The sequence below is a fragment of the Salvelinus sp. IW2-2015 genome, linkage group LG11, assembly GCF_002910315.2.
Source record: "Salvelinus sp. IW2-2015 linkage group LG11, ASM291031v2, whole genome shotgun sequence".
Classification (NCBI taxonomy): domain Eukaryota; kingdom Metazoa; phylum Chordata; class Actinopteri; order Salmoniformes; family Salmonidae; genus Salvelinus; species Salvelinus sp. IW2-2015.
In genome coordinates this window covers 39,093,861-39,121,530 of record NC_036851.1, presented here as the reverse complement: position 1 = coordinate 39,121,530, position 27,670 = coordinate 39,093,861, and the positions used below count along the sequence as shown (strand labels likewise).

Genomic DNA, 27,670 nt, shown 5'->3' with positions numbered 1-27,670 from the left:
CAGTCACGATGATGATGTGACACACCGCCCCAGACCCATGACGGACCCTCCACCTCCAAAATCGATCCCGCTCCAGAGTAACAGCCTGTGGTGTAACGCTAATTCCTTCCTATAAACGCAAAATCCGACCATCACCCCCGGTGAGACAAAACGCGACTCGTCAGTTGAAGAGCACTTTTGTGCCAGTCCTGTCTGTCCAGCGACGCTGGGTTTGGGCCCATAGACGACGTTGTTGCCGGTGATGTTTGGTGAAGGACCTGCACTTTACAACAGGCCCACAAGCCCTCATTCCAGAGCCTCTGCTCAGCCTTTTGCGGGACAGTCTGAGCAGTGATGGAGGGATTGTGCGTTCCTGGTGTAACTCGGTTAGTTGTTTGTTCCTTCCTGTACCTGTCCCGGCAGGTGTATGGTTCGGAATGTACCGATCCTGTGCAGTGTTACACGTTGGTCTGCCACTGCGAGGACGCATCAGCTGTCCGTCCTGTCTCCTGTAAGCTCTGTCTTAGGCGTTCTCACAATCGGAACATTGCCAATTTATCTGCCCTGGCCTAATGCCTTGCAAGCATGCCTGGGCACGTTCACGCAAGATCAGCAGGGCCCCTGGGCATATTTCTTTTGGTGTTTTCAGCAGTCAGTAGAAAGGCCTCTTTAGTGTCCTAAGTTTTCATAACTGTTGAACCTTAATTGCATATCGTCTGTAATCTGTTAGTCTTAAACGACCGTCCACAGGTGCATTGTTTTATTAATTGCTATGGTTCATTGAACAAGCATGGGGAAACAGTGTTTAACCCTTACAATGAAGGATCTGTGAATTAATTTGGATTTTTTATGAATTATATTTTGAAAGACAGGGTCCTAAAAAGGTGGCATCTTTTTTGCTGAGTTTGTTTCCATGCGAATAAAGCCCCTTGGAATTGGAATTGAATTGATAGAATCTCTATCAACCAGGTAGAAAAACTACTGCCAGTCTTCCCTGTATTCAACCTATAACATCTACATCTAGGATGATGGCCTCAGTGAGTGTGTTGCGGTTGTGTGTGTGGTGTCTTTGACAGCATAACCATCAGAGGTGACTAAATGAATTTGAGTCATCATGACTTGTTACATAAGTGTCCCATGGGTGAAATACAGACGAAACATAACACACACACATCAGTATCTATACCTTCCACCCCAAGGAATTGGTACAGCAAGGGAGTTTACCATCCTTCTCCCGACACCACAGTTTGTTTTATCCAATGCACTATATAGGAATAGGGTGAATTTGGGCTGCAGCCTTCAGTCTGTTGGGTTCAGTTGCTGGGGCATGCGGTTAGCAACTGTTCTGCTAGCCAATCCAGGTCTTCTAACAGTCACATGAGGAAAAACTGGCGAATCACAGAATTAAGAAGAAACTATTAATAGAAATTAGTCATCAAATCACTTAAAATTGTAATTGTCAATGTGGCCGAATACCGTGAAATGCTTACTTATACATGCCCTTAACCTACAATGCAGTTTTAGAAAATAGATTAAGAAAAATATATAATTCAAAATATGTACAGGGGACCGGTACCGAGTCAATGTGTGCAGGGGTACAGGTTAGTTGAGTAATATTGTACATGTAGGTAGGGGGTAAAGTGACTATGCAATGAGTATATAAACGGTGAGTAGCAGCAGTTAAAAAACAAAGGGGGGGATATCATTCAAAATAGTCCAGGTGGCATTTGATTAATTGTTCAGTAGTTCTTGTCGGGCTCCGGTACCGGTTTCCGTGCGGAACTCAGAGAACAAGTCTATGACTTGGGTGACTGGAGTCTTCGAAAAATTGAGGCCTTCCTCAGACACGCCTAGTAATTATAGGTCCTGGATGGACAGGAAGCTTGGGCCCCAGTGATGTACTGGTCCATTCGCACTAGGGCCTTTACGGTCGCCGAGCAGGCTGTGAAGGCAACCGGGCAGGCATGCCCCTCATGGGGGGCAAGCCATATTCAATTAAAAATGATATAAAACAAACTTTCATTAAATCACACATGTAAGATACCAAATTAAAGCTAGCACTCGTTTGAATCCAGCCACCATTGTCAGATTTCAAACAAGGCTTTTCGGCCGAAAGCAAGATGCTATTATCTGATGATAGCACAACCAGTAACAAAAGAGAGGTAGCATATTTCAACACTGGCAGGCACGACACAAAACGCAGAAATAAAATCTAAATCATTGCCTTACCTTTGACGAAATTATTTTTGTTTGCACTCAATATGTCCCATAAACATCACAAATGGTCCTTTTGTTCGATTAATTCCGTCGATATATATCCAAAATGTCAATTTATTTGGCGTGTTTCATCCAGAAAAACACAGCTTCCAACTTGCGAAACGTCACAACAAAAATATATCAAAAGTTACATGTAAACTTTACCAAAACATTTCAAACTACTTTTGTAATTACAACGTGTAGGTATTTTTAAACGTTAATAATCGATCAATTTGAAGACGGGATGATCTGTGGTCAATACAAAAAGAAAACAAAACTGACGCAACATTTTTGGTAACGTGCCTCTCTCAAACGATTTACTTCATGTGCCCCTCATTTACGATTGCCTTACTTCTTCATTACACAAAGGAATAACCTCAACCGAGGACTGGTGACATCCAGTGAAGCGGTGAACTGCAAACAAGTCCCTTAGAAATCTGGTGTCTCAATGAAAACTCATTGAAAAGACAGTGACCCCAAAAAACAAAAAATTCTGAATGGTTTGTCCTCAGGGTTTTGCCTGCCTACATAAGTTCTTATTCTCACAGACATGATTCAAACAGTTTTAGAAACTTCAGAGTGTTTCTATCCACATCTACTAATAATATGCATATCTTTATTCCTGGGGATGAGTAGCAGGCAGTTGAATTTTGGCATGCAATTTATCCAAAAGTGAAAATGCTGCCCCTGCCCCGAAGAAGTTAAAACTCAGTGCGATTTTTGGCTGTAATCCATGGCTTCTGGTTGGGATATGTACGTATGGTCACTGTGGGGATGACGTCATCGAAGCACTTATGATGAGCTGGTATACTCCTCAATGCCATGGATGAATCCCGGAACATTTCTCAGTCTGTGCTAGAAAACAAGTCCTGTCACGGTAGCATCCAAGTCATCTGACCACTTCCGTATTGAGCGAGTCACTGGTACTTCCTGCTTTAGTTTTTACATTTAAGCAGGATTTCAGGAGGATAGAGGGCGAGGGAGAGCTATGTATGTGGAGTAAAGGTGGTCTAGAGTTTTTTTTCCCTCTGGTTGCACATGTGACAGCACCGGCTTCTGGATCAGCATTTTTCTGTTTGGCTTATGGCCTTATACAGCTCGTTGAGTGAGTTCTTAGTGCCAGAGTCGGTTGTGGTGGTAAATAGACGACTACGAAAAAATATTGCTGAAAACTCTCTTGGTAGATAGTGTGGTCTACAGCTTATCATGAGGTACTCTTCCTCAGGCGAGAAATACCCTTGAGACTACCTAATATTAGACATTGCGCACCAGCTGTTATTGATAAATAACGTGTGTGTATCTCCATGCTCGCAACACCATAGAATACAGTAATTTAATAGTATCTCTGTGTTAAGTCTGGGCTGAGAAATGACCTTGCATTAACTTCAGATCCTGAAGGGAATGATAAGGCAAACTAAATCACTGGGGCAAACTAGAGGACATGGACTAAATTAACTCATTTCAAACCATGAATTGAATTATGAGTTAGTGAACCGAATATAGGTTCAAATGAAGAGTTTATTAATGCCTGCCAAGAAATAAGAACACTGGCACTTTTACATATAGGTCAGACGAGGTGTTAATTTCAGGTTAGAGCTCTTTAAAATAGTATACTGCAGCAGCTGTGTGTGTGTGCGCTTGCTTGTGTGTATGGGAGTTTTTGAAAGCATAATATTTCAGAGGTGACTAAATTAATTTTGAAGTATTTAGTAGTATTTTTTTTATTAGGTTCCCCATTAGCTACTGCTAAAGCATTACATAAGTGTTACGTGTTCGAAAATGCAGACAAGAGAAACCTAACATACACACAGCACCACATTACCATAGTATCTATACGTCCCCCCAAGAAATGGTACAGGAAGAAAGTTTGCCATCATTTGCCATCATTTGCCATCTGACACCACAGTTTATTTCAGGCTGCATCCCAAAGTGCACCCTGTTTCCCTCTCGTGTGGTGCACTATATAGGGAATAGGGTGACATTTGGTTTTTGAACCTCAGTTCTTTGGGTTCAGTGTTGGAGCATTCTGGTTTGTCAACTCTCTGCTCAGCCAATCCAGGCCTTAGAAACTTCACATGAGAAAAACTGATTGGCCCCCACATAGTTAAAATAGAACCATTCAATAGTCTCTATTCTCTATTCAACACCATAGAATTATAGTCATTTGATAGGATCTCTGTATTCACTTCAGATCCTGAAGGGAATTGATAAGGTGAACTAATCACTGATAGAACTACAGGGCGTGGACTGAATTAATTCATTTCAAGCATGAATTTAATTTAATTATGAGTTAGTGAACCGATATAAGTTCACAGGAAGAGTTATTAATGCATGTAATAGCCTGCCAAGAAAATATGATGTGAGAAAAAACCACTGGAGCTTTACATATATATCAGATGAGGTGTTCATTTCAGGTCAGAGCTCTTAAATAGTATACTGCAGACATAGAATTAGGAATACTAAAATGGACATTAACCTTCTTATGATGGTATAAAAGGTCCTCCCTATTCTACTTCATTGTTTGTCTATGGAGATTGCATTGCTGTGTTGCTCAATTTTATACACCTGTCAACAACGGGTGTGGCTGAAATAGCCAAATCCACTAACCTTTGTAAATATGTGGATACACCTTCAAATTTGTGAATTCGGCTATTTCAGCCACAGAACCCTGACCTCATGATTTTTGGAATGAGATGATTTTGGAATGAGAGTTCGACAAGAAGTGTCTACATACTTTTGTCATGTAGTGTGTGTGTGTAATATATACACTGCTCAAAAAATAAAGGGAACACTTATACAACACAATGTAACTCCAAGTCAATCACACTTCTGTGAAATCAAACTGTCCACTTAGGAAGCAACACTGATTGACAATAAATTTCACATGCTGTTGTGCAAATGGAATAGACAACAGTGGAAATTATAGGCAATTAGCAAGACACCCCAATAAAGGAGTGGTTCTGCAGGTGGTGACCACAGACCACTTCTCAGTTCCTATGCTTCCTGGCTGATGTTTTGGTCACTTTTGAATGCTGGCGGTGCTTTCATCTAGTGGTAGCATGAGACGGAGTCTACAACCCACACAAGTGGCTCAGGTAGTTGCAGCTCATCCAGGATGGCACATTCAATGCGAGCTGTGGCAATAAGGTTTTGCTGTGTCTGTCAGCGTAGTGTCCAGAGCATGGAGGCGCTACCAGGAGACAGCCAGTACATCAGGAGACGTGGAGTGAGGCCGCAGAGCGGCAACAACCCAGCAGCAGGACCGCTACCTCCGCCTTTGTGCAAGGAGGAGCAGGGAGGAGCACTGCCAGAGCACTGCAAAATGACCTTCCAGCAGGCCACAAATGTGCATGTGCTGCTCAACGGTCAGGAAACAGACTCCATGAGGGTGGTATGAGGGCCCGACGTCCACAGGTGGGGTTTGTGCTTACAGCCCAACACCGTGCAGGACGTTTGGCATTTGCCAGAGAACACCAAGATTGGCAAATTCGCCCACTGGCGATCTGTGCTCTTCACAGATGAAAGCAGATTCACCACTGAGCACGTGACAGACGTGACAGAGTCTGGAGACGCCGTGGAGAACGTTTCTGCTGCCTGCAACATCCTCCAGCATGACTGGTTGGCGGTGGGTCAGTCATGGTGTGGTGGTTGATTTCTTTGGGGGGCCGCACACCCTCCATGTGCTTGCCAGAGGTAGCCTGACTGCCATTAGGTACCGAGATGAAGATCCTCAGACCCCTTGTGAGACCATATGCTGTGCGGTTGGCCCTGGGTTCCTCCTAATGCAAGACAATGCTAGACCTCATGTTTCTGGAGTGTGTCAGCAGTTCCTGCAAGAGGAAGGCATTGATGCTATGGACTGGCCCGCCCGTTCCCAGACCTGAATCCAATTGAGCACATCTGGGACATCATGTCTCGCCTCCATCCACCAACGCCACGTTGCACCACAGACTGTCCAGGAGTTGGAGGATGCTTTAGTCCAGGTCTGGGGAGGAGATCCCTCAGGAGACCATCCGGCACCTCATCAGGAGCATGGCCCAGGCGTTGTAGGGAGGTCATACAGGCACATGGAGGCCACACACACTACTGAGCCTCATTTAGACTTGTTTTAAGGACATTACATCAAAGTTGGATCAGCCTGTAGTGTGGTTTTCCACTTTAATTTTTGAGCGTGACTCCAAATCCAGACCTCCATGGGTGATAAATTTAATTTCCATTGATCATTTTTGTGTGATTTTGTTGTCAGCACATTCAACTATGTAAAAAAAAAGTATTTAATAAGAATATTTCATTCATTCAGATCTAGGATGTGTTATTTTAGTGTTCCCTTTATTTTTTTGAGCAGTGTATATTGAAGTCGGAAGTTTACATACACCTTAGCCAAATACATTTAAACTCCGTTTTTCACAACTCCTGACATTTAATCCTAGTGATACTGACCTAAAACATTCCCTGTTTTAGGTCAGTAAGGATCACCACTTTATTTTAAGAATGTGAAATGTCAGAAAAATTGTAGAGAAAATTATTTATTTCAGCTTTTATTTCTTTCATCACATTCCCAGCTGGTCAGAAGTTTACATACACTCAATTAGTATTTGTTAGCATTGCCTTTTAAATTGTTTAACTTGGGTCAAACGTATATATATATATATATAACTAAACACACAGTTGAAGTCGGAAGTTTACATACACTTAGGTTGAGTCATTAAAACTTGTTTTTCAACCACTCCACAAAAATGTAAAAAAAATATATAGAAAGCTTCTCATGGTGGTCTCTTCTCTACTCCAGCTGATTCAGCCATCCCCACCCACCACCTGAAGTTCCTAAAGGAGGCGGCCACGGCACCCATAAGGAGGATGTCCCCGAAAACGAGATGAACGAGGGGGACGATGAGATCGACCACGCTGAGATGGAGCTCCGTAGAGGTCAGGTCCTCTGGTTCAGGGGCCTCAACCGCATCCAGACTCAGGTATGCACCGGGGGGTCCTCAAATACCATCACCAGTCTGGTACGCACCGGGGGGTCCTCAAATACCATCACCAGTCTGGTACGTACCGGGGGGTCCTCAAATACCATCACCAGTCTGGTTACGTACCGGGGTCCTCAAATACCATCACCAGTCTGGTACGCACCGGGGGTCCTCAAATACCATCACCAGTCTGGTACGTACCGGGGGGTCCTTCAAATACTTTGAGGACCCCCCGGTACGTACCAGACTGGTGATGGTATTTGAGGACCCCCCGGTGCGTACCAGACTGGTGATGGTATTTGAGGACCCCCCGGTGCATACCTGAGTCTGGATGCGGTTGAGGCCCCTGAACCAGAGGACCTGACCTCTACGGAGCTCCATCTCAGCGTGGTCGATCTCATCGTCCCCCTCGTTCATCTCGTTTTCGGGGACATCCTCCTTATGGGTGCCGTGGCCAGCCTCCTTTAGGAACTTCAGGTGGTGGGTGGGGATGGCTGAGATCAGCTGGAGTAGAGAGAGACACCATGAGAAGCTTTCTATATATTTTTTTACATTTTTGTGGAGTGGTTGAAAAACAAGTTTTAATGACTCCAACCTAAGTGTATGTAAACTTCCGACTTCAACTGTGTGTTTAGTTATATATATATATATATACGTTTGACCCAAGTTAAACAATTTAAAAGGCAATGCTAACAAATACTAATTGAGTGTATGTAAACTTCTGACCAGCTGGGAATGTGATGAAAGAAATAAAAGCTGAAATAAATAATTTTCTCTACAATTTTTCTGACATTTCACATTCTTAAAATAAAGTGGTGATCCTTACTGACCTAAAACAGGGAATGTTTTAGGTCAGTATCACTAGGATTAAATGTCAGGAGTTGTGAAAAACMGAGTTTAAATGTATTTGGCTAAGGTGTATGTAAACTTCCGACTTCAATATACACTGCTCAAAAAAATAAAGGGAACACTAAAATAACACATCCTAGATCTGAATGAATGAAATATTCTTATTAAATACTTTTTTTTTTACATAGTTGAATGTGCTGACAACAAAATCACACAAAAATGATCAATGGAAATTAAATTTATCAACCCATGGAGGTCTGGATTTGGAGTCACGCTCAAAATTAAAGTGGAAAACCACACTACAGGCTGATCCAACTTTGATGTAATGTCCTTAAAACAAGTCTAAATGAGGCTCAGTAGTGTGTGTGGCCTCCATGTGCCTGTATGACCTCCCTACAACGCCTGGGCATGCTCCTGATGAGGTGGCGGATGGTCTCCTGAGGGATCTCCTCCCAGACCTGGACTAAAGCATCCHCCAACTCCTGGACAGTCTGTGGTGCAACGTGGCGTTGGTGGATGGAGCGAGACATGATGTCCCAGATGTGCTCAATTGGATTCAGGTCTGGGGAACGGGCGGGCCAGTCCATAGCATCAATGCCTTCCTCTTGCAGGAACTGCTGACACACTCCAGAAACATGAGGTCTAGCATTGTCTTGCAWTAGGAGGAACCCAGGGCCAACCGCACCAGCATATGGTCTCACAAGGGGTCTGAGGATCTTCATCTCGGTACCTAATGGCAGTCAGGCTACCTCTGGCAAGCACATGGAGGGCTGTGCGGCCCCCCAAAGAACATCAACACCACACCATGACTGACCCACCGCCAACCAGTCATGCTGGAGGATGTTGCAGGCAGCAGAACGTTCTCCACGGCGTCTCCAGACTCTGTCACGTCTGTCACGTGCTCAGTGTGAATCTGCTTTCATCTGTGAAGAGCACAGATCGCCAGTGGGCGAATTTGCCAATCTTGGTGTTCTCTGGCAAATGCCAAACGTCCTGCACGGTGTTGGGCTGTAAGCACAAACCCCACCTGTGGACGTCGGGCCCTCATACCACCCTCATGGAGTCTGTTTCTGACCGTTTGAGCAGACACATGCACATTTGTGGCCTGCTGGAGGTCATTTTGCAGTGCTCTGGCAGTGCTCCTCCTGCTCCTCCTTGCACAAAGGCGGAGGTAGCGGTCCTGCTGCTGGGTTGTTGCCCTCCTGCGGCCTCCTCCACGTCTCCTGATGTACTGGCCTGTCTCCTGGTAGCGCCTCCATGCTCTGGACACTACGCTGACAGACACAGCAAACCTTATTGCCACAGCTCGCATTGAATGTGCCATCCTGGATGAGCTGCACTACCTGAGCCACTTGTGTGGGTTGTAGACTCCGTCTCATGCTACCACTAGAGTGAAAGCACCGCCAGCATTCAAAAGTGACCAAAACATCAGCCAGGAAGCATAGGAACTGAGAAGTGGCTTGTGGTCACCACCTGCAGAACCACTCCTTTATTGGGGTGTCTTGCTAATTGCCTATAATTTCCACCTGTTGTATTTCCATTTGCACAACAGCATGTGAAATTTATTGTCAATCCAGTGTTGCTTCCTAAGTGGACAGTTTGATTTCACAGAAGTGTGATTGACTTGGAGTTACATTGTGTTGTATAAGTGTTCCCTTTATTTTTTTGAGCAGTGTATATATTACACACACACACTACATGACCAAAAGTATGTAGACACTTCTTGTCGAACTCTCATTCCAAAATCATCTCATTCCAAAAATCATGAGGTCAGGGTTCTGTGGCTGAAATAGCCGAATTCACAAATTTGAAGGTGTATCCACATATTTACAAAGGTTAGTGGATTTGGCTATTTCAGCCACACCCGTTGTTGACAGGTGTATAAAATTGAGCACACAGCAATGCAATCTCCATAGACAAACAATGACAGTAGAATAGGGAGGACCTTTTATACCATCATAAGAAGGTTAATGTCCATTCTAGTATTCCTAATTCTATGTCTGCAGTATACTATTAAAGAGCTCTGACCTGAAATGAACACCTCATCTGATATATATGTAAAAGCTCCAGTGGTTTTTTCTCACATCATATTTCTTGGCAGGCTATTACATGCATTAATAACTCTTCCTGTGAACTTATATCGGTTCACTAACTCATAATTAAATTAAATTCATGCTTTGAAATGAATTAATTCAGTCCACGCCCTGTAGTTCTATCAGTGATTAGTTCACCTTATCAATTCCCTTCAGGATCTGAAGTGAATACAGAGATCCTATCAAATGACTATAATTCTATGGTGTTGAATAGAGAATAGAGACTATTGAATGGTTCTATTTAACTATGTGGGGGCCAATCAGTTTTTCCTCATGTGAATGTTTCTAAGGCCTGGATTGGCTGAGCAGAGAGTTGACAAACCAGAATGCTCCAACACTGAACCCAAAGAACTGAGGTTACAAACCAAATGTCACCCTATTCCCTATATAGTGCACCACACAGAGAGGGAACAGGGTGCCATTTGGGATGCAGCCTGAAATAAACTGTGGTGTCATGATGGCAAATGATGGCAAATGATGGCAAACTTTCTTCCTGTACCATTTCTTGGGGGGGACGTATAGATACTATGGTAATGTGGTGCTGTGTGTATGTTAGGTTCTCTTGTCTGCATTTCGAACACGGTACACTTATGTAATGCTTTAGCAGTAGCTAATGGGGAACCTAATAAAAAAAATACTACTAAATACTTCAAATTAATTTAGTCACCTCTGAAATATTATGCTTTCAAAAACTCCCATACACACAAGCAAGCGCACACACACACAGCTCTGCAGTATACTATTTTAAAGAGCTCTAACCTGAAATTAACACCTCGTCTGACCTATATGTAAAAGTGCCAGTGTTCTTATTTCTTGGCAGGCATTAATAACTCTTCATTTGAACCTATATTCGGTTCACTAACTCATAATTCAATTCATGGTTTGAAATGAGTTAATTCAGTCCATGTCCTCTAGTTTGCCCAGTGATTAGTTTGCCTTATCAATTCCCTTCAGGATCTGAAGTTAATGCAAGGTCATTTCTCAGGCCCAGACTTAACACAGAGATACTATTAAATTACTGTAATTCTATGGTGTTGCGAGCATGGAGATACACACACGTTATTTATCAATAACAGCTGGTGCGCAATGTCTAATATTAAGGTAGTCTCAAGGTATTTCTCGCCTGAGGAAGAGTACCTCATGATAAGCTGTAGACCACACTATCTACCAAGAGAGTTTTCAGCAATATTTTTCGTAGTCGTCTATTTACCACCACAAACCGACTCTGGCACTAAGAACTCACTCAACGAGCTGTATAAGGCCATAAGCAAACAAGAAAATGCTGATCCAGAAGCGGTGCTGTCACATGTGCAACCAGAGGGAAAAAAACTCTAGACCACCTTTACTCCACATACATAGCTCTCCCTCGCCCTCTATCCTCCTGAATCCTGCTTAAATGTAAAAACTAAAGCAGGAAGTACCAGTGACTCGCTCAATACGGAAGTGGTCAGATGACTTGGATGCTACGTGACAGGACTGTTTTTCTAGCACAGACTGAGAAATGTTCCGGGATTCATCCAATGGCATTGAGGAGTATACCACCAGCTTCATCAATAAGTGCTTCGATGACGTCATCCCCACAGTGACCATACGTACATATCCCAACCAGAAGCCATGGATTACAGCCAAAATCGCACTGAGTTAACTTCTTCGGGGCAGGGGGCAGCATTTTCACTTTTGGATAAATTGCATGCCAAAATTCAACTGCCTGCTACTCATCCCCAGAATATAAGATATGCATATTATTAGTAGATGTGGATAGAAAACACTCTGAAGTTTCTAAAACTGTTTGAATCATGTCTGTGAGAATAACAGAACTTATGTAGCAGGCAAAACCCTGAGGACAAACCATTCAGAATTTTTTGTTTTTTGGGGTCACTGTCTTTTCAATGAGTTTTCATTGAGACACCAGATTTCTAAGGGACTTGTTTGCAGTTCCTACCGCTTCCACTGGATGTCACCAGTCCTCGGTTGAGGTTATTCCTTTGTGTAATGAAGAAGTAAGGCAATCGTAAATGAGGGGCACATGAAGTAAATCGTTTGAGAGAGGCACGTTACCAAAAATGTTGCGTCAGTTTGTTTTCTTTTTGTATTGAACACAGATCATCCCGTCTTCAAATTGATCGATTATTAACGTTTAAAAATACCTAACGTTGTATTACAAAAGTAGTTTGAAATGTTTTGGTAAAGTTTACATGTAACTTTTGATATATTTTGTTGTGACGTTTCGCAAGTTGGAAGCTGTGTTTTTCTGGATGAAACYCGCCAAATAAATTGACATTTTGGATATATATCGACGGAATTAATCGAACAAAAGGACCATTTGTGATGTTTATGGGACATATTGGAGTGCAAACAAAATAATTTCGTCAAAGGTAAGGCATGATTTAGATTTTATTTCTGCGTTTTGTGTCGTGCCTGCAGTGTTGAAATATGCTACTCTCTTTGTTTACTGTTGTGCTATCATCAGATAATAGCATCTTATGCTTTCGCCGAAAAGCCTTGTTGAAATCTGACATGTTGGCTGGATTCACAACGAGTGTAGCTTTAATTTGGTATCTTACATGTGTGATTTAATGAAAGTTTGATTTTTATATCATTTTATTTGAATATGGCTTGCCCCCCATTGAGGGCATCCTGCCCGGTTGCTTCACAGCCTGCTCGGCGACCGTAAGGCCCTAGTGCGAATGGCCCAGTACATCACTGGGGCCAAGCTTCCTGCCATCCAGGACCTATATACTAGGCGTGTCTGAGGAAGGCTCAATTTTTCGAAGACTCCAGTCACCCAAGTCATAGACTGTTCTCTGAGTTCCCGCACGGAAACCGGTACCGGAGCGACAAGACTACTGAACAATTAATCAAATGGCCACCTGGACTATTTGAATTGATATCCCCCCCCTTTGTTTTTACACTGCTGCTACTCACCGTTTATTACTCATGCATAGTCACTTTACCCCTACCTACATGTACATATTACCTCAACTAACCTGTACCCCTGCACATTGACTCGGTACCGGTACCCCCTGTACATTATTGTAATTATATATTTTTTCTTAACTCTATTTTCTTAAAACTGCATTGTAGGTTAAGGGCATGTAAGTAAGCATTTCACGGTATTCGGCACATTTGACAAATACAATTTTAAGTGATTTGATGACTATTTCTATTTAATAGTTCTTCTTAATTCTGTGTTCGCCAGTTTTTCCTCATGTGACTGTTACGAAGACCTGGATTGGCTAAGCAGACAGTTGCCTAACCAGCATGCCCCAGCACTGAACCCAACAGACTGAGGCTGCAGCCCAAATATCACCCTATTCCCTATATAGTGCATTGGATAAAACAAACTGTGGTGTCGGGAGAAGGATGGTAAACTCCCTTGCTGTACCATTCCTTGGGGTGGAGGTATAGATACTGATGTGTGTGTGTTATGTTTCGTCTGTATTTCACACATGGGACACTTATGTAACAAGTCATGATGACTCAAATTCATTTAGTCACCTCTGAATGGTTATGCTGTCAAAGACACCCACACACACAACCGCACACACACTCACTGGAGGCCATCATCCTAGATGTAATGTTATAGGTTGATACAGGGAGACTGGCAGTAGCTTGTTCTACCTGGTTGATAGAGATCTCTATCAATTCAATTCAATTCAAGGGGCTTTATTCGCATGGGAAACAAACTCAGCAAAAAAAGAAATGCCCCTTTTTCAGGACCCTGTCTTTCAAATATAATTCATAAAAATCCAAATAACTTCACAGATCTTCATTGTAAAGGGTTTAAACACTGTTTCCCATGCTTGTTCAATGAACCATAGACAATTAATAAACATGCACCTGTGGAACGGTCGTTAAGACTAACAGATTACAGACGATATGCAATTAAGGTCACAGTTATGAAAACTTAGGACACTAAAGAGGCCTTTCTACTGACTCTGAAAAACACCAAAAGAAATATGCCCAGGGGCCCTGCTGATCTGCGTGAACGTGCCTAGGCATGCTGCAAGGCATTAGGCCAGGGCAATAAATTGCAATGTCCGTATTGTGAGACGCCTAAGACAGAGCTACAGGGAGACAGGACGGACAGCTGATCGTCCTCGCAGTGGCAGACRACGTGTAACACCTGCACAGGATCGGTACATCCGAACATCACACCTGCGGGACAGGTACAGGAAGGCAACAACAACTAACCGAGTTACACCAGGAACGCACAATCCCTCCATCACTGCTCAGACTGTCCGCAAAAGGCTGAGAGAGGCTGGACTGAGGGCTTGTGGGCCTGTTGTAAGGCAGGTCCTCACCAGACATCACCGGCAACAACGTCGTCTATGGGCACAAACCCACCGTCGCTGGACCAGACAGGACTGGCAAAAAGTGCTCTTCACTGACGAGTCGCGGTTTTGTCTCACCGGGGGTGATGTTCGGATTTGCGTTTATAGTGAAAGGAATTAGCGTTACACCAAGGCCTGTACTCTGGAGCGGGATCGATTTGGAGGTGGAGGGTCCGTCATGGTCTGGGGCGGTGTGTCACATCATCATCGGACTGAGCTTGTTGTCATTGCAGGCAATCTAAACGCTGTGCATTACAGGGAAGACATCCTCTTCCCTCATGTGGTACCCTTCCTGCAGGCTCATCCTGACATGACCCTRCAGCATGACAATGCCACCAGCCATACTGTTTGTTCTGTGCGTGATTTCCTGCAAGACAGGAATGTCAGTGTTTTGCCATGGCCAGCGAAGAGCCCGGATCTCAATCCCATTGAGCACGTCTGGGAGCTGTTGGATCGGAGGGTGAGGGCTAGGGCCATTCCCCCCATAAATGTCTGGGAACTTGCAGGTGCCTTGGTGGAAGAGTGCGGTAACATCTCACAGCAAGAACTGGTAAATCTGGCACAGATCACGAGGAGGAATGCACTGCAGTACTTAATGCAGCTGGTGGCCACAACAGATACTGACTGTTACTTTTGATTTTGATCCCCCCTTTGTTCAGGAACAGATTATTCAATTTCTGTTAGTCACATGTCTGTGGAACTTGTTCAGTTAATGTCTCAGTTATTGAATCTTGCTATGTTCATACAAATATTTACTTATGTTAAGTTTGCTGAAAATAAACGCAGTTGACAGTGAGAGGACATTTTTTGTTGTTGTTGCTGAGTTTATGTTAACATTGCCAAAGCCAGTGAGGTAGATAATAAACAAAAGTGAAATAAACAATAAAAATGAACAGTAAACATTACACTCACAGAAGTTCCAAAGGAATAAAAACATTTCAAATATCATATTATGTATATATACAGTGTTGTAACAATGTGCAAATGGTTAAAAAAATAAACATAAATATGGGTTGTATTTACAGTGGTGTTTGTTCTCCACTGGTTGCCCTTTTCTTGTGGCAACAGGTCACAAATATTGCTGCTGTGATGGCACACTGTGGTATTTCACCCAGTAGATATGGGAGTTTATCAAAATAGTGTTTGTTTTCGAAGTCTTCGTGGATCTGTGGAATCTGAGGGAAATATGTGCCTCTAATATGGTCATACATTTGGCAGGAGGTTAGGAAGTGCAGCTCAGTTTCCACCTAATWTTTTCGGCAGTGTGCACATAGCCTGTCTTCTCTTGAGAGCCAGGTCTGCCTATAGTGGCCTTTCTCAATAGCAAGGCTATGCTCACTGAGTCTGTACATAGTCAAAGCTTTCCTTAAGTTTGGGTCAGTCACGGTGGTCAGGTATTCTGTCACTGTGTACTCTCTGTTTAGGGCCAAATAGCATTCTAGTTTGCTCTATTTTTGAGTGAATTCTGTCCAATGTGTCAAGTAAATATCTTTTTATTTTCTCATGATTTGGTTGGGTCTAATTGTGTTGCTGTCCTGAGGAACTGTGGGGTCTGCTTGTGTTTGTGAGCAGAGCTACAGAACGATCTTGCTTAAGGGACTCTTCTCCAGGTTCATCTCGCTGTAGGTGATGGCTTTGTTATGGAAAGTTTGGGAATCGCTTCCTTTAAGGTGGTTGTAGAATTTAACGGGTGTTTTTTGGATTTTGATAATTAGCAGGTATCGGCCTAATTCTGCTCTGCATGCATTATTTGGTGTTTTACGTTGTACACAGAGGATAATTTTGCAGAATTCTGAATACAGTCTCAATTTGGTGTTTGTCCCATTTTGTGAATTCTTGGTTGGCGAGTGAACCCCAGACCTCACAACCATAAAGAGCAATGGGTTCTATAACTGATTCAAGTATTTTTAGACAGATCCTAATTGGTATGTTGAATTTTATGTTCCTTTTGTTGGCATAGAAGGCCCTTCTTGCCTTGTCTCTTAGATCGTTCACAGCTTTGTGGAAGTTACCTGTGGCGCTGATGTTTAGGCCAAGGTATGTATCGTTTTTTGTGTGCTCTAGGGCAACGGTGTCTAGATGGAATTTATATTTGTGGTCCTGGCTTTTTTGGAACATTATTATTTTGGTCTTACTGAGATGTACTGTCAGGGCCGAGGTCTGGCAGAATCTGTGCAGAAGATCTAGGTGCTGCTGTAGGCCCTCCTTGGTTGGTGACAGAAGTACCAGATCATCAGCAAACAGTAGACATTTGACTTAAGATTCTAGTAGGGTGAACCCAGGTGCTGCAGACTGTTCTAGTGCCCTCGCAAATTTGTTGATACATATGGGTGGGGCTCAAGCTGCATCCCTGTCTCACCCCACAGCTCTGTGGAAAGAAATACTTTTTTTAACCAATTTTAACTGCAGACTTGTTGTTTGTGTACATGGATTTCATAATGTCGGATGTTTTCCCCCCAACACTATTCCATCAACTTGTATAGCAGACACTCATGCCAAATTGAGTTGAAGGCTTTTTTGAAATCAACAAAGCAAGAGAAGACTTTGCCTTTGTTTTGGTTTGTTTGTTTGTCAATTAGGTTGTGCAGGGTGAATACGTGGTCTGTCATACGATAATTTGGTAAAAAGCCAATTTGACATTTATTCAGTATATTGTTTTCACTGAGGAAATGTACAAGTCTGCTGTCAATGACAATGCAGACGCATATCCCACAGTAGTTATTGGGGTAAAATTTGTCTCCACTTTTGTGGATTGGGGTGATCAGTCCTTGGTTCCAAATATTGGGGAAGATGCCAGAGCTAAGGATGATGTTAAATAATTTAAGTATAGCCAATTGGAATTTGTTGTCTGTATATTTTATAATTTAATTGAGGATACCATCAACACAACAGGCCTTTTTGGGTTGGAGGGTTTTTATTTTGTCCTGTAGTTCATTCAAGGTAATTGGAGAATCCAGTGGGTTCTGGTAGTCTTTAATAGTTGGTTCTAATATTTGTATTTGATCATGTATATGTTTTTGCTGTTTGTTCATTGTTATAAAGCCAAAAAGATTGGAGAAGTGGTTTACCCATACATCTCCATTTTCGACAGATAACTCTTTTTGTTGTTGTTTGTTTAGTGTTTTCCAATTTTCCCAGAAGTGGTTAGAGTCTATGGATTCTTCAATTACATTGAGCTGATTTCTGAAGTGCTGTTCCTTCTTTTTCCGTAGTGTATTTCTGTATTGTTTTAGTGATTCACCATAGTGAAGGCGTAGACTCAGGTTTTATGTTTTTGGTTTCTCAATTTCTTTTTTAGGGTTTTGCATTCTTCATCAAACCATTTGTCATTGTTGTTAATTTTCTTCGGTTTTTCCGCGAAGCGGAGAGGTCAAATATACTGTTTAGATTTTCTACTGCCAAGTTTACACCTTCAGTATTACAGTGGAACGTTTAGTCCAGGAAGTTGTCTAAAAGGGATTGAATTTGTTGTTGGCTAATTGTTTTTTGGTAGGTTTCCACACTACATTCCTTCAATCTATAGCATTTCTTAATATTACTCAGTTCCTTTGGCTTTGATGCCTCATGATTGAGTATTGCTCTGTTCAAGTAGACTGTGATTTTGCTCTGATCTGATAGGGGTGTCAGTGGGCTGACTGTGAACGCTCTAAGAGACTCTGGGATGAGGTCAGTGATAAAATAGTCTACAGTACTACTGCCAAGAGTTGAGCTATAGGTGTACCTACCATAGGAGTGCCCTCGAAGCCTACCATTGACTATGTACATACCCAGCGTGCGACAGAGCTGCAGGAGTTGTGACCTGTTTTTGTTGGTTACGTTGTCATAGTTCTGCCTAGGGGGGCACATGGGGGAGGGAATGCTGTCATCTCCAGGCAGGTGTTTGTCCCCCTGTGTGCTGAGGGTGTCAGGTTCTTGTACGGTTTTGGCATTTAGGTTGCCACAAACTAGTACATGTCCCCGGGGCTGGAAATTATTGATGTCCCCCTCCAGGATGGAGAAGCTGTCTTCATTAAAGTATGGGGATTCTAGTGGGGGGATATACAGTCGTGGCCAAATGTTTTGAGAATGACACAAATATACATTTTCACAAAGTCTGCTACCTCAGTGTCTTTAGATATTTTTGTCAGATGTTACTATGGAATACTGAAGTATAATTATAAGCATTTCATAAGCCTCAAAGGCTTTTATTGACAATTACATGAAGTTGATGCAAAGAGTCAATATTTGCAGTGTTGACCCTTCTTTTTCAAGACCTCTGCAATCCGCCCTGGCATGCTGTCAATTAAATTCTGGGCCACATTCTGACTGATGGCAGCCCATTATTGCATAATCAATGCTTGGAGTTTGTCAGAATTTGTGGGTTTTTGTTTGTCCACCCTTCTCTTGAGGATTGACCACAAGTTCTCAATGGGATTAAGGTCTGGGGAGTTTCCTGGCCATGGTCCCAAAATATTGATGTTTTGTTCCCCGAGCCACTTAGTTATAAGTGGCAAGGTGCTCCATCATGCTGGAAAAGGCATTGTTCGTCACCAAACTGTTTCTGGATGGTTGGGAAAAGTTGCTCTCGGAGGATGTTTTGTTACCATTCTTTATTCATGGCTGTGTTCTTAGGCAAAATTGTGAGTGAGTCCACTCCCTTGGCTGAGAAGCAACCCCACACATGAATGGTCTCAGGATGCTTTACTGTTGGCATGACACAGGACTGATGGTAGCGCTCACCTTGTCTTCTCCGGTCAAGCTTTTTTCCGGATTCCCCAAACAATCGGAACGCGGATTCATCAGAGAAAATGACTTTACCCCAGTCCTCAGCAGTCCAATCCCTGTACCTTTTGCAGGATATCAGTCTGTCCCTGATGTTTTTACTGGAGAGAAGTGGCTTCTTTGCTGCCCTTCTTGACACCAGGCCATCCTCCAAAAGTCTTCGACTCACTGTGCGTACAGATGCACTCACACCTGCCTGCTGCCATTCCTGAGCAAGCTCTGTACTGGTGGTGCCCCAAGCACCACCCTCCTTTTGAAGCTTCCAGTCTGTTATTCGAACTCAATCAGCATGACAGCGTGATCTCAAGCCTTGTCCTTGTCAACACTCACACCTGTGTTAACGAGAGAATCACTGACATGATGTCAGCTGGTCCTTTTGTGGCAGGGCTGAAATGCAGTGGAAATGTTTTTTGGGGATTCAATTCATTTGCATGGTAAATAGGGACTTCACAATTAATTGCAATTCCTCTGATCACTCTTCATAACATTCTAGAGTATATGCAAATTGCCATCATACAAACTGAGGCAGCAGATTTTGTGAAAATTTAAATTTGTGTCATTCTCAAAACTTTTGGCCACAACTGTAGGTAGCACACAGAAGGACATTTTTCTCTTTTAAGATAATTTCCTCTTGATTTTCTAGCAAAATGTCAAATGTTCCTGTTTTGATTACTTTAATAGAGTGAGTTAGGTCTGCTCTATACCAAATTAGCATACCCCCTGAGTCCCCTCCCTGTTTCACACCTGGTAGTTTGGTGGATGGGACTACCAGCTCTCTGTACCCTAGAGGGCAACCATGTTTCTTGTAGGATGACAATGTCTGTATTTCCGATTTCTTTCGTGAAGTCCAGGTTCCTGCTCTTTAGGCCAAAGGCAGATGACCTCAGGCCTTGGATATTCCAAGAAGAGATAGTGAAGGCTTTGTGTTCCATAAAGTGTCCAATGTTGTAGGTCGTGTGGTTTGGCCTCAGGCCAGTAAGTGTGAGCAGAACCTGCTGAGAACATGCCATTGGCTTGGGCTAGTGTAAGAGTGGGGGTTCAAATCAAATCAAATCCAATTTTATTTGTCACATACATATGGTTAGCAGATGTTAATGCGAGTGTAGCGAAATGCTTGTGCTTCTAGTTCCGACAATGCAGTAATGACCAATGAGTAATCTAACCTAACAATTTCACAACAACTACTTCATACACACAAGTGTAAAGGGATGAGCAGGCCTGTTTGCCTGCTCATGGCCATGTCGTATGTGTGACTTCCATGTTGAGGCCCTCTTTGCGGGAGTGGGGGGCATGGGGTGGGCAGGAGGGGTATAGGCCTGATCTGAGGGGGCCTACATGGGGTGTGGACCTGGTTGACTTGGTTGGGGCATTGATTGATTGGGGTGGGGGTGTGGATGTGGCTGGTGGCATTGTGGTCTGGATGTAGGTCCTCTCGGCGTGGGCCCTCTACGTGTAGGTCCGGGGGGAGGGGGCATCCAGCAGGTCTGGGAGAGTGTCTTGCTGGTCTGGGTGGGGTGTCTATTGATCTGTTGCTCCTGTGCACTTGTGCGTTGGGGAAAGTAGAAGAATCTTTTTCAATCACTCCTTCAGTGCTGTGGCCACCATTTCCTGCTGTGTTCTCAGGTTGTATGTGCCTGTGTGTATTATTATGTGGCTAGGTGACCCTAGTTGGTCCTCAGACAGCAGGTCTAGGGCGCGCTGGGTGTTTGAACACCAGAGTTTAGACACTGTGTTTGGGAAAAAGTTTTTTTTCATGTATACATTTTCCATTTGAGTACAATCTGTGTCTTGTGTATGTCCTTAGTGGGTGTGGGGGGGTTGTCAGAAGGGCTCTCAGGGTGGCGGGATCCCCTGGACTTGGGGATCTTCATTTGTCTGTCCTGCTGTGCTGTCGACATGGTCAGGGTCTGCGGTGGACTGTTCTGCTGTAGTGTCAAGACTGTTGTCGGGAGTTGAGGTGGGCTGTTCTGCTGGCTTTTCTGCGGGGGAGGCCACCTCTTTAATGGGTTGTTCTCTGTCACACGACATCCCCCTCACCAGCAGTCTGATCCTCTCCTCTAGTGCTCTGTTCTCTAGTGCTCTGTTCTTCTTCTGCTCCTGCTCTTTCTCCTGTAGATGTTGTCTCACTACAGTCCAGAGTGCAGATATGTCTCTCTCCACCTCCAGCTCTCCAGGTCTAGTTAAGAGGGTGTTGTTGTACTGGACTGTTGTCTGGGTCTGTGCTGACTGGGGTGTAATCACCTGCTGTTCTAGCTCCTACCTTACCTCCAGCTGAGTGAATTTATCCCTCATTTCAACGAGGGAGTAGTATTCTGTGCTGGGAAGTTGACTTTCTGCTTGGGGGTGCTCGTCTGTGGGGTTATATAATGAAGAGGTCTGGTCTGACCTGCTCGGGGTGGGGGTATCTTTCTCAAGGGAGAGTTTCTCCTGCTGAGCTATTTCTTAGATTAGGTGAAAGTCCAGCTGAAACTGTTTGCGGTTGCCCTGTACCATTACTGTTCCAGACTTATAGAGATGTATATTAGATGACTCAGAGTCCTCGTTGTCTAGTATCCTGAGTTTCCACCCGTCGGTAACACCCCCCTCTTAACAGTATGTTAATATAGCACTGTGTCATGCCAGGGGATGGTCTGTGTTAATATAGCACCATGCCAGGGGATGGTCTGTGTTAATATAGCACCATGCCAGGGGATGGTCTGTGTTAATATAAGCACCATGCCAGGGGATGGTCTGTGTGGAAGATAAGGTTGCTTATGTTCTCATTTTTATAAAAGTCAGCAAAAAGTTTCTCTTGATTTTCCATAAGGAGCTTCATTTTTTACTCTTTTCGTGTCTTATTATTCTTTACATACAGAGGGTACTGTATTTTAATTACCTCAAAACAGCAGGAGGGTGCTTCTAAGGCCTTGGTTGGGGCTCTCCTGCCATTGCTGGGCTCAAGGACTTTAACACCTTTCGTTTCCTAGCAAGCCTGGTAGCCTTAGCATCCGGGCCTTATAAAGTAAAATATATCATTGTGTATTGTAATGTATTGTAATGTATTTTTCTTCTGGCTTTTGAAAGTAAAAAAAAGCCTCAGACTAAGCATTACTCGCTCAGTTCCGGGGGTTGGATGGTGTTTTCAGGTTTCTGTTTGTTTGACAAAGCATTTGCTGTATATCTTGGGAATAATAATCCTTGGGTGTAGGAAGCATTCCAGGTAATTCCGGTTAATTCCGTCCAAAATCAGGTTGTAGGTTTGGAGTTTTGATTTGGAGTGAAGGTTATGTTCTTTAGCATCCTGTATATGTCCCTGACAAAAAAATCCAAGTTTGTCTAACTCTAAATCTATCAATTCTTTTTAAACATGCTGAAAAAAGTGGGAGCTCATCTGCTCATGACCTGTCTCTCTCTCTACTCTCTCTCTCTCTACCTCCTACCTGAACTCAGACAACTGGCTGTGTGGGGAAGCTTATCTTTAAGGGTATGGTACCTGTCAATACACCATATGAGCTCTCTTTCTCTGTATGTATGCCTGTGAGTGTGTGCAGGCAAGTGTAGGATTTTGTGTTTGTGTGTGTGTGAGTGTGTAGATGCGAAGGGAACAGCGTGTGTGTTTTTCAACGTGTGTGTGTGTGCAGAGAGAGAAGTGTGTGTGCATGTGTCTTTGAACGTGTGTGTGTTTGTGTGTGTAGTCGTAGAGGGAGTATCGTGCTGGGTTCTCGTCCTCTGGGGTGCGGGTAAATGTGGGCAGTGCTGCTTTTATGTGCGCCAGCGCTCATTACCACGGTGACTGTTGTGACGGTAACCATGGAACACGGCTGCTTTGTATTCCAGAACCCGTCTCAGCGTAGCAACAGTTCCCTGGCACCTACTGTACCAGCTGCATCACACACACACACACCATAGCCACGCACGCACACACATCACGCACCCATGCACACACACACACCACACACACCACACACACACCACCACACAACACACACACACACACACACACACACACACACACACACACACACACACACACACACACACACACACACACACACACACACACACACACACACACACACACACACACACACACACACACACACACACACCACAACACAACCACAACTACGCACGCACACACAAGCAAGGAGCTAAAGAGATTTTACAAATTGTGTGTGTGTGTGTGAGAGAGAGTGAGTGTTTGTGTGTCTTACCTGTCCCCAAAGCAGCTCTCCCACTCCGATGAACACACACCAGAGCCACTGGTCGATGGTCAGAGCGGTGCAGGAGAAGGGCTTCCCTCCAACCTGGACAATGACAATCTGAGACAGAGCCACAGAATGAGTACCTGTAGAATCAAGTTGCCAAACACCACACTAACGAAGATGGGTTTACGGCAGGTCTCAACTTTCCCGGCGACTTTCCCAGTGGCAGTAATGCCCTCTAAAAATTGTTTCTATGGTGCCAAAGTGGCCACTGTGTCCTTGGGCTAAACTTAATAATTATGGCTTCCAATTGCTGTAGCCTATTCTGAAGCACTTCTAACTCACATGGCACCCTCAGATATCTCAATTCTTATTAGCCAATGCCTGTCACCTGATCGGGTCCTTCTCAAAGGCATCACAGCTCTGAAGTAGACTTCAAGTGAAGACGGACACATTAGGGATGCAATGGCGCACATCCTTCTTATCAAATATTGAAGATGTTAGAAGAACTGTCCACATGTTCTTTTCGTCAGCCAACAAGATGAGTAACGAACAGCAAAAGCACTACCTATGTCAATCTACTATCCCCCATAGTACAAAAGTTGACCTATTCTATTGGTCAGCTTCTTCTTCTGTGCAATAAATATTCCAAACATACTCTGGGACAGTTGTGGGATGATAGAGCCCAAATGAATACAACCACTGTACATCATTTTWAAAAATGTTTTAAAGCAATGCGGCTGATGCAACAGATCAGAACGTTTAGCTTAAAATGTTGATCAACTATTAGGCAATTTCTTCACATTATAAACACAGCAATGCGCACACAGCAGTAGGCTATAATCGTGAATATTCCAAAATGCAATTCAAATGAAAACACCCTTCTCAAAAGTGAAAATGCGAGCGGTTTCATATGACAGAGATGAAAATATCCTTCAGAAATGTAGAAAGAGGCAAGATCTAAAGACGCTGTAAAAGTAAATACACTCATATATATATATATATATATATATAACTCCCTGTCAGTTGTTGACCCTGAAGAAGCCTGAAGAAGGTACAGTGATGCAGAAACGATGGTGTTTCACCCAATAAATGACTGGGAGTTATATATACACTACCGTTCAAAAGTTTGAGGTCACTTAGAAATGTCCTTGTTTTCCATGAAAACATAGATGAAATTAGTTGCAAAATGAATAGGAAAAATAGTCAAGGTTTTGACAAGGTTATAAATAATTATTTTAATTGAAATAATAATTGTGTCCTTCAAACTTTGCAATCGTCAAAGAATCCTCCATTTGCAGCAATTACAGCCTTGCAGACCTTTGGCATTCTAGATGTCAATTTGTTGAGGTAATCTGAAGAGATTTCACCCCATGCTTCCTGAAGCACATCCCACAAGTTGGATTGGGTTGATGGGCACTTCTTATGTACAATTACTGTTAAGCTGCTCCCACAACAGCTCAATAGGGTTGAGATCCGGTCTCATGAATGTTCTTCTTTGTGATCTGAACACCTCAAACTTCGATTCGTCTGTCCATAACACTTTTTTCCAATCTTCCTCTGTCCAGTGTCTGTGCTCTTTTGCTCATCTTAATCTTTTATTTTTATTGGCCATTCTGAGATATAGCTTTTTCTTTGCAACTCTGCCTAGAAGGCCAGCATCCCGGAGTCGCCTCTTCACTGTTGACGTTGAGACTGGTGTTTTGCGGGTACTATTTAATGAAGCTGCCAGTTCAGGACTAGTGAGGCGTCTGTTTCTCAAACTAGACGCTCTAACGTACTTGTCGTCTTGCTCAGTTGTGCACCGATCGGTGCATTCTTAGTGACGACTACTGCGGAAAATGACAAAAATCGCGGCAAGTGAAGCCTTGTATGTGTACCATACGGTTAAACACAGACTCAGCTATAACAGCACCGACTGTCTTGTTAAGCTCAATGGTGCTTTGTTTCATGACTCAAATGTTGTGAAGAAGATGCACTTGGGAAGAACAAAATCTGAGATGATTACAATGAATGTTTTAGGACCAAAGACTGTGCAAGATATTTTGGATGATCTGTCCCAGACCGAAGGTGAGCTCATGTATTTCTCAGTGACGCCTCCAACAAGGGAAACAGAAACATGTCTCCAGTGTGTGTGAGATATTTCTCTCTGTCTGATGGAGTGCAGTGCAAGTTACTTGACTTTTATGAAGACAGTGATGAAACTGCAAATGGCATACATCAAGATCTGATGAACTGTCTGGAAAAGCATGAACTGGACATTAGACACATCACAGCCTACGCAGCAGATAATGCCAATGCCAACTTTGGAGGAAGTCCAAAAGTTCAAAATGAAGATGCTTCAGCAGAAACAGGACAGCTTTTTTGGATACCAGACCAAGCAGCTGATGGACAAACAATTGTCAGCACAAAGGTCCAAGCAGCAACAGGACTTTGTGAAGTTCTATGACACTGTCATTACATACATTGACAAGTGGTTTGATTTCTCACCAGAAAATGTAATGGTGAAACTAAAACCGATCTGCTTCTATGAGGAGCTCTCCTTCTTTGACCTGGAGCAGGTGGTAGTTGCCCTCAAAATGACAGAGACAGTCAGTATGGATCAACTATGAAGAGTTTTGTGCTAGCCGGGAGGAAATACACAAAGCCAGACAGGACACCACAAAATCCGCCAGTGAGAAGTGGGTGGCAGTTTTCCAAAACCTAGGGAAAGCCAACTTGATCAACATGTTCAGGATTCTCTCATTTGTCCTCAGTGTGCCAGGCTCAAATGCCTTTGTAGAGAGGATTTTCTCTCTGACGACCATTAAAATGGTCAGACTCAAGAAACAGATGCAGCACAGGGCTGATCAAACATTTAACTCAAATATCTGTGAACTGTGACTTGTCATGTAAGGACTTCTCTGGCTATGCAAAAGGACTGCTTGAATCAGTCAAGAGCAGCAAAAAATATCCATGGAAAAAGCAGACTTGGTGAGTGATTCATGCCCCTCTTCCTGATTTTGAAATGTTTTTMTTTTTTTTGCTGTAAAGGTCCAAATTGTGATTCCTTTGATAATTTATTGAGGTTTATTCACATAAGTTTACATAATGACACAGTTTTAGTAAAGCTATACACTAAATGGAATATAATTTGTTTTTGTCTTTCCAATTGAATAAGAATATACACTGTATATTCATTCATTCACGCAGCACCATACCCACACCGCCATGGCACCGGGCACTGGCACGCCACCTTTTGTCCCTTATTTGGCAGTGAGAAAGTTGGCAACCCTAAGTGCTTGACGCCATCTGTCAAGCATGGTGGAGGCAATGTGATGGTCTGGGGGTGCTTTGGTGGTGGTAGATTTGTACTGGGTAAAAGGGATCTGGAAGAAGGAAGGCTATCACTCCATTTTGCAACACATTGCCATACCCTGTGGACGGCGCTTAATTGGAGCCAATTTCCTCCTACAACAGGACAATGACCCAAAGCACAGCTCCAAACTATGAAATCACTATTTAGGGAAGAAGCAGTCAGCTGGTATGTGTGTGTGTGTGTGTGTGTGTGTGTGTGTGTGTGTGTGTGTGTGGTGGACGTGATTAACTTCTCCTTGTGACATTTTGTTAGTCCACACGAGGTCAAATTATATTTCTAGGGGGTTTAGGGTTGAGGTTAGAATTAATGTTAGGGTTAGAATTATGTTAAGGGTTAGGAGTTAGGGTTAAGTTTAGGTTTAGGGTTAAGCTTAGGTTTAGGGTTAAGGTTATGTTTTTGGGTTAAGGTTAATGTTAGGATTAAGGTTAGGGTAAGAGTACGGGTTAGGGTTAAGTTTAGGGTTAGGGGTTAGGGAAAATAGAATTTTAAATGGGACTGAATTGTGTGTCCCCACAAGGGTAGCTGTACAAGACTTTGTGTGATGTGTGTGTTTATGTGTGTGAGTTTATGTCTGTCTGTGTGTGTGTGTGTGTGTGTCTACAGTATGTACAGTATGTGTGTTTGTACCTGCAGGACGAAGGTTCCCAGGACCACACTACAGAAGATGGGGTTAAGGTAGATGGCCTCAAAAACGTTCCTCTCTCCGTGGATCTTCCTGGCATTGATCTCGTTGAACAGCTGCATCATGACAAACACGTTGAACACGATGGTGTAGTGCTCCGAGGGCGGCGAGTGGAGGGGCGCGTTGCGCCCACTGTCGATGTTAAAGAAGTGCTCTCCTGGGAGAGGGGGAAGAGCAAACAGGATAACAGTTATATGTGATCTT

The 27,670-nt window shown here is 43.3% G+C and overlaps 1 protein-coding gene across 3 annotated transcripts in view; it reads right to left on the bottom strand.

Moving 5' to 3' along the window:
- LOC111970339 (plasma membrane calcium-transporting ATPase 1-like) overlaps positions 1-27,670 on the bottom strand; it is a 176,772-nt gene that overhangs the window by 29,130 nt on the left and 119,972 nt on the right. For all 3 annotated transcript variants that reach the window (XM_023997019.2, XM_070445721.1, XM_023997018.2), the window contains exons 19-21: positions 27,412-27,623; positions 23,436-23,543; positions 7,527-7,709 (exon numbers count right to left, since the gene is read on the bottom strand). In XM_023997019.2, the coding sequence (XP_023852787.1) occupies positions 7,527-7,709; positions 23,436-23,543; positions 27,412-27,623 (503 nt within the window). The remainder of the gene's footprint in view (positions 1-7,526; positions 7,710-23,435; positions 23,544-27,411; positions 27,624-27,670) is intronic.